The sequence below is a fragment of the Monodon monoceros genome, unplaced genomic scaffold (genome assembly GCF_005190385.1).
Source record: "Monodon monoceros isolate NGI ecotype Baffin Bay Population unplaced genomic scaffold, NGI_Narwhal_1 Super_Scaffold_13, whole genome shotgun sequence".
Classification (NCBI taxonomy): domain Eukaryota; kingdom Metazoa; phylum Chordata; class Mammalia; order Artiodactyla; family Monodontidae; genus Monodon; species Monodon monoceros.
The window spans coordinates 76,970,527-76,978,089 of record NW_021703769.1 but is presented as its reverse complement, the minus strand read 5'-3'; the positions used below and the strand labels follow the sequence as shown (position 1 = coordinate 76,978,089).

Below are 7,563 nucleotides of genomic sequence, written 5' to 3'. Positions count from 1 at the left end.
CGGTACGCGGGCCTCTCACCGTTGTGGCCTCTCCCGTTGCGGAGCACAGGCTCCGGACGCGCAGGCTCAGCGGCCATGGCTCACGGGCCCAGCCGCTCTGCAGCATGTGGGATCCTCCCGGACCGGGGCACGAACCCGTGTCCCCTGCATCGGTAGGCGGACTCTCAACCACTGCGCCACCAGGGAAGCCCAGGAATATATTTTTAAGGCTATATCCATAAGAAGTCTTTATCCATGAAAATATATTCACTATTTTTTAACTTTTTTAATCCTGAAAATTTCAAATTTACAGAAGAATTACTAAATTAATAAGTATATTGAATACCTATACACCTTTTACCTAAGTTCACCAATTTTAACTTTCTACCACACTTGAGGCATGTGTGTCTCTCCCTCTGTCTATGTATTTGTGTGTATGTACATATATATACTTATTTGTATATACACACACGTACATATTGCTATCTTTTACTAAATCATTTGAGTGGAGGTTGTAGGCACCATTGACCCATCCTCCCCCACATACTTCAGACCTTCTCCTAAAAACAAGGGCACTCCCTTACATAATTATCCATTGTATCTTATAGTGTAATGATGACATTGAGGAAGTTTAACATTGACACTTTTATTCAGTATCCAATCCACATGCGAATTTTGCCAGTTGTCTCAACACTGTCCTTTATGGCAGTTTCCCCCTTGATCCAAGATCCAATCCAGGATCACACATTGCATTGAATCCTCATGTCTCTTCAGTGTCTTTTAATCTGTGCCAGTTCCTCAGCTTTTCATTGTCCTTTATGACCTTGATATGTGTGAAGAGTGCAAGTCAGTTAAGGAAGCCCTCCATTGGGGTTCTACAGAGGGTTCCTCTTCCTTAGGTTTAAGTCATGCATTTTAACCAGATAACTGATGCTGTGTCCTTCTCTGTGCATCTTACTGGTAGACACAGGATGTCAGTGAAGTGCTCCCTTTATTGGGGATGTCAACTTCGATTATTTGGTTAAAGTGCAGTCCACTCTCTCTGCTGTAAAGGATTTTTTTTCCCCTTTGCAATGTAACCAGTTTGAGTCATCTGTGAGATATAAGTCTGTAAATATCCTATTTCCAGCAGCCTTTCACTGACTCTAGCATCCACAGATAATTCTGTGATGGCTACGAAGTGGTGATTTTCTGTGTTCTTCCTGCTGTATTTATTACCTGACTTTCCTGTGTAAGGAAGCATTTCTCCCCCATGTGAGAATATACTCTCGATAATTGAAAAATTGCTAGCAATCTGTTTTTCTTAAAGCTCTCAGTCTCCTTTCTGTCCTGCCCACCCTCCCCCAGCCCTTCCCCATCTCAGGTCAGAGACAAAGTGACCATTCTTTGAAAAGCTTTTACAAAGACAAAATGACAATCACAGTTAACACCAAGGAGTTAAAAGAAGCAAGTAAATTTGGCAAGTTGGCCATTCTGTGAGTTAGTTTATGGCCAAGTAATCCAGGGCACCAGCCCCATCTCCACCCTGCAGCTGTGGCCCAGCCCAGGCTACTGGCTCCTTCCCGCCGATCCCAGAGGAGTGGGAGCCTTAGCTTCATCTTGCAGGGCAAGTTTGGGGGTCAGGTAGGAAGCAGTGGGTCCAGACCCTCTTAGGACTCTTTGACGCTTGTCTGCCCCACACGTACCAGCCAGGTAGAAGGAGAGGTCTGTCCTCCATGGCAGAGACAACGCTCTGTTGAACAGGAGCCCCTGAGCATCTAGTATAGGGGGGCAAACACCTGGAGGGCATGCCACTTTTCTCCAGTTCCACACCCACGGCAAGCATTGTAATTAGTATAGAACTCTTCCCACCAAACCAGAACTCGGTGTTCCCGCCAGTTGCCACCTGCCGATCACACAAGATAGAATGGTTTGCCCCACGCTCCTGATCTGATCCCCTTGGCCTTGGTTTCCTAGCGGGGTGAGCAGGGGTCTGACCACCGCTCTATGCCCACAGAGTGGACCCGGGCTGCATGAGCCCAGATGTGAAGAATTCCATCCACGTTGGAGACCGGATCCTGGAAATCAATGGCACACCCATCCGGAATGTGCCCTTGGACGAGGTATGGGTCCTGAGTCTGGTTGGAGGTGGTGCTCCCCTGAGAGCACCACCCCTGAGACTCACCTGTCCACACTCCTGCTCTCCCCAGATTGATCTGCTGATCCAGGAAACCAGCCGCCTGCTTCAGCTGACTCTTGAGCATGACCCCCATGACGCACTGGGCCACGGGCTCGGGCCTGAGTCCAGCCCCCTGGTCTCCCCGGTTCACACTCCCAGCGGGGAGGCGGGCAGCTCCGGCCGGCAGAAGCCTGTCCTGTAAGTCAGCCCTGCACCTTGATGTACTGTATCTTGGTACTTTCACTGACGCTGGGCCTCAGGGGGCATGGGACCTGGTCCCTACCCTCCGGTAGCTCACAGTCTGATGGGGGAGTCAGCCCTGCAAAAAGAAGGAGGCCGGCAAGGGGTGCAGGGGGCTAGAAAGAGGAAGGAGAATGAGGAGCAAACGGGGAAAGCAGCACCCCCAGCTGGGGATGACAGCGCTTCCAGGGTGGACCAGCGCCCTGGCTTCGAGGAGCAGCTGGCCAGCAGCTCAGAATGCTGGGGCATCGGATGTGTTGGGGAGTGATGGGCTCTGAGGCAGAAACTCGTGGCCGAGGTCTTCGGGCTTTGCCCATCCCGGGGCGCCACCGAAGGGTGTTGCAGCACAGTGACGTGTTTCACAGAGACCACTCTGGTCCCCTTTGCGGGGAGGTGCCCAGGACCAGAGACAGCTGGGGGACTGTTGTGGTGGTCCAGGCCAGAGGGGCCAAGTGCCCTGTACCCTCTTAAAGAGAGGTGGGGGGGCACCAGGAAGAAGCCCAGAAGCAGCCTGGTCCTCGTGCCACTCACTACGGGGGTCTGCTCAGGACTCCTGGTCAAGGATTTGAGGGGGACACCTGGGATGACAGCCTTTACACTAAGAAACAGTGATACTGAAGGCATGTGTTTCCTCCTCCCCTGCATTTGTCTGAGCTCAGGCTACCCTGCAAGGCCACCTGTGGGCATTCTGGGCAGGTAGTCTGCCTCTGCACTCCAAGGCCTGGGACTCAAATGCTGGGAGACAAAGCGTCTGATCCAGGGTCACCAGGCAGAGAAGGCCTAGGGCAAACATTCCTACCTTAACAGGAAGTCCAAGCCAGACAGGGCACTGGGTGCTGGCATCAGGATGGGGCAAGAGCCTTACGACTGCCCCAGGAGAGCTGTCCTCTGCCGCCCTTTCTGGCTGTACGGGTGACTGTACATAGACTGGCATCGATGGGGCATGGCAGGCAGGGGGAAGGGGGCAGGGCTGAGACCTGGCCTCCCCCCAAGGGGGCCTCGTCCAGGTGCCCACCTGGTGGCAGCGGGCACTGGGTGTGTCCCCCCAGGAGGAGCTGCAGCATCGACAGGTCCCCGGGCGCCGGCTCGCTGGGCTCCCCGGCCTCCCAGCGCAAGGACCTGGGTCGCTCCGAGTCCCTCCGTGTGGTCTGCCGGCCGCACCGCATCTTCCGACCTTCGGACCTCATCCACGGGGAGGTGTTGGGCAAGGGCTGCTTCGGCCAGGCCATCAAGGTACAGGGCACGCCAGGCAGGGATGGGGCTGTGGGTGGGAGCAGGGGGGCAGTCTGTGTGTGACCCGTTGGTCCTCCACCCTCCTCCCACCAGTGTCCCCAGGAAGCCCCAGTGGACGGGTATCTGGCTTCCAGACTCGCTGGCCAGAGCTCTCCTCTACCTGGGCCTCCCTGAGCTAGTTAGGGGGAGGGGACTTACTATACATAGACCACGAAAAGTGGCTCCTCAGGGTGGGGGATGGGAGGGCAGCCCGGACTGACCCTGAAGGCTCCCTCCCCCAGGCCCCCTTACTGAGCCCAATACCAGCCCCCTCCTGGCCTCTGGGCTGCTCACCCCCTTCACACTCTCCCCCAGCAAGACACGAGCCCTTCCCTGGCTCTGATGTCACCTGGCTATGACCAGACTGGAAGGTTCAGAGTTATACAAAAGGCACCAGCTAGGTTGTCCACGTGTGCAGACAGGCCCCAGCCCCTGTCCCTGGTCAGAATCTGTGGTAGAGCTACCATTTGACTTCCAGGAGACAGCCCAGCAGAGCAGAGGAAAGAGAGCTGGCCTCTGGGTCTGGCGATCCTGGACCCAAGCCCTGGCCACCCCCCTTCCTGCCACCTGGGTGACTGTGGGCCCTGGTGGGAAACCTTCTTGAGTCTCAGCTTCCTCACCTGTAAAGGACCTAAGTCCCACCCCCTCGGGGGCTGGGAGCATCCCATGAAAAGTCTGCGAAGGGCTTGAAGCCGTCTGTCCGTCTGCCTGGGGTGGGGCTGGGCCTCCTGCAGGGCAGGCCTAGAGCAGAGCACGTGCCTGTGCTGAGTCTCAAGCCCTGGGCGTCCCCACGTAGGTGACACACCGGGAGACAGGCGAGGTGATGGTGATGAAGGAGCTGATCCGCTTCGATGAGGAGACCCAGCGGACGTTCCTCAAGGAGGTGGGTGAGGGGCCTGCTGCACCCTCTCCACCAGACTCCTAGGACCTGCCCCACCCTTCGCCATTGAGAGGGGGTGGGCGGCAGAGGGCTCCGGGAGGATGTGTCGCTCAAGCCCACGCTGGAAGAAGAGAAACTGTCTGCCAGGAGGGCGAGAGGGGCAAGGACGTCGCTGGGGGTGGGAGCAGCCCAAGCAAAGAGCACGGCAGCCGGCAGGTGTGACCCCGGGGGCTTGAAGGCTCCTCCATCTTTGGAACTGTCTGTGGTGGCCTCTGGTGGGAAACGGGGAGAAGGAGACGTGGGCCCAGCCTGTTTGCACCCCACCAGGTGAAGGTCATGCGATGCCTGGAGCACCCCAACGTGCTCAAGTTCATTGGGGTGCTCTACAAGGACAAGAGGCTCAACTTCATCACCGAGTACATCAAGGGTGGCACGCTCCGGGGCCTCATCAAGGGCATGGTGAGTGCCGGGCAGAGCCCCTGCCTGAGACCCGTCCCAGCCGCTCCTGCCCTAGGACCCTGGGCCCAGCGGCTCCTCTGTCGGTCCCAGTCTCCTCCCAGGCTCTTCACTGGGGATCGGCCTCTGGTGTCAAAGGCCCTCCAGACCCTGATTCTGAATCAAATAAGGGAGCAACTGACTCCATCTAAGGTGGGGGGGGGGAAGCTGGGGCCCAGAGAAGGGTGGCAGCTTTGCTGAGGGGATGCACAGGCTGTCAGGTTAACCCCGTGCACCTGCCATAGGTTACCTCCCCCAGAGGGTCTTTGTTTTGCTTCTAAGCAAAACCAAGTCACTTACTGTTTGCCATGATGTATAAAATTCAGAACTTGCTGTAACAGCTTGGATGAAATTACCGATCCTCCTCTAAAAAAGAAGCGTTTGGAGGGGAGCTTCTAGCTCTCCTGGGATGCTGACGGTGCCCCGGGATCCGACGCTCAGCATCACCACCCCAGCATCACCCTCAGACCCGGAGACCCTGTTCCCTTCCGTCGCCGCTGAGTCCTCAGTCCCTTAGGTTGGATTACCTGCTGTCACCAGAGTATGGTCCCTGCGGGCTCCGGACAGGTGTAACTTCTCAGAGGGATTCTATGGTCCAGTGCAACTTAGAAATGCTGGGCTGCACCAGCGCAGGCTTCCTGGCTGCACCTGAATCTTTAATACGTTCTGATGTCCTTGCTCTCCCACTTGAGGTCTCCAAGGAGATGGGGGGAGAGAATGGGGTGTTTCCCCAAATGATTTGAGCCCAGAGCCCTGTTCTCCAGAGTGACTCACCGCAGCTCTCTGCAGGCGACCTTGCCAGGCCCGTCTCTGCTGGGCCATGAAAGCAGGTTCAGGTTTTTTAAAAACTCGAAAAAATGGGATTTTGTAGAAGAGAGAGTTTTTGTTCTCAGAGGAGGTGGGTCAGGAACTATAGAAGAGTATCTCCCACCCCGTCACTGTTTGGAACCAGTTCTGTTAGAAAATTGTTTTGAATTATTCACCCACAGCCCTTAGAGGGGACAGTTGTGAGGGACTTCCTTGGCAGTCCAGTGGTTAGGACTCAGCACTCTCACTGCCGGGGCCACAGGTTCAATCACTGGTTGGGGAGCTAAGATCCCACAAGCCACATGGCAAAAAAAAAAAAAAAAAAGGACAGTTGTGGGTGTAGAAGAGAGTTGGGGGTGCGTCATCAGACCCTACAGGACAGTCGCCCCTTCCTGTCTCTCTCACCCAATGTCCTGCAACTGTGGCCCCGTTGGCTCATCCTGGTCATTCTCCCCACCTCCAGGACAGCCAGTACCCGTGGAGTCAGAGGGTGAGCTTTGCCAAGGACATCGCTTCGGGGATGGTGAGTAGGCTCCGATTGCCGCGGGGCGTGTGGGCTGGATTATCCGGCCCCACTTATAAAAGCATCTCGGGGCTTCCCTGGCGGTCCAGTGGCTAAGACTCCGCGCTTCCACTGCAGGGGGCGCGGGTTCCATCCCCGGTCGGGGAAGTAAGATCCCGCAGGCCACGCGGTGCGGCAAAAAACGGAAAACAAAACACGTTCTCCAGCGCTCACCTAAACTTCACAAGTTTAGAAATGGAAGGCACAGGAAGCTTTGAGAGAGGACAGAGGGGATCCAGTGGGAGGGGGGAAGGTGGGAGCCTTGGGGTGACCAGGGCGGGGCTGGGGGCCCTCAGCATGGCTGCCACCTGACCCCGGTGCCCCCCACCCTCAGGCCTACCTCCACTCCATGAACATCATCCACCGGGACCTGAACTCCCACAACTGCCTGGTTCGTGAGGTGAGCAGCCAGGCCGGGAGGGGACAGCGGGGGCCCCGCCCACCACGCCACTAGATGTGCGGGGGTGGGGGCTCTGCTGTGAGCGTGGCCTTGACGGAGAGCCGCCCACACCAGGCTGCACCAGGGGCTGCAGGCCCGGAGGAGGGCCCGGGTGTGTGGACTGGGGTGGTCAGGGCAGGCTTCCTGAAAGAAGCTTTGGTGGGGGATGTATTTCAATGGGGGACAAGTGGGCCCAGGGAGCCCGGCTCTAAGGGGCAGTGACTGAGGGACCACAGGCTGTGGTCGAGGAGGGAGTGGGCAGGTGGTGCCAGGGGCGTGTCTCAGTGTGGCTCTGCTTCCGGGTCCCCCAGAACAAGAACGTGGTGGTGGCCGACTTCGGGCTGGCGCGGCTTATGGTGGACGAGAAGACGCAGCCCGAGGACCTGCGGAGCCTCAAGAAGCCAGACCGGAAAAAGCGTTACACGGTGGTGGGCAACCCCTACTGGATGGCGCCCGAGATGATCCACGGTGAGTCGGCAGCCCCGCCTGGCACATCCCCCAGGGCCCCGCGGTCCCAGGCGGAGCTGCAGGAGGCGGAGGTCCTGCCCCGCCCCTCCTCGAGTCCTGTCGTTGGTTTCCTTGTGCTGCTGCAACCAGTCGTCACACACTTGGCTTAAAAAACACAAATTAGGGGCTTCCCTGGTGGCGCAGTGGTTGAGAGTCCGCCTGCCGATGCAGGGGACACGGGTTCGTGCCCCGGTCCAGGAAGATCCCACATGCCGCGGAGCGGC

The 7,563-nt window shown here is 57.3% G+C and overlaps 1 protein-coding gene across 3 annotated transcripts in view; it reads left to right on the top strand.

The window, feature by feature from the left end:
- The window catches only part of LIMK1 (LIM domain kinase 1), a 25,021-nt gene that overhangs the window by 13,311 nt on the left and 4,147 nt on the right, over positions 1–7,563 (top strand). For all 3 annotated transcript variants that reach the window (XM_029221822.1, XM_029221823.1, XM_029221821.1), the window contains 8 exons: positions 1,976–2,081; positions 2,169–2,335; positions 3,427–3,610; positions 4,446–4,532; positions 4,857–4,988; positions 6,295–6,354; positions 6,728–6,793; positions 7,144–7,300. In XM_029221822.1, the coding sequence (XP_029077655.1) occupies positions 1,976–2,081; positions 2,169–2,335; positions 3,427–3,610; positions 4,446–4,532; positions 4,857–4,988; positions 6,295–6,354; positions 6,728–6,793; positions 7,144–7,300 (959 nt within the window). The remainder of the gene's footprint in view (positions 1–1,975; positions 2,082–2,168; positions 2,336–3,426; positions 3,611–4,445; positions 4,533–4,856; positions 4,989–6,294; positions 6,355–6,727; positions 6,794–7,143; positions 7,301–7,563) is intronic.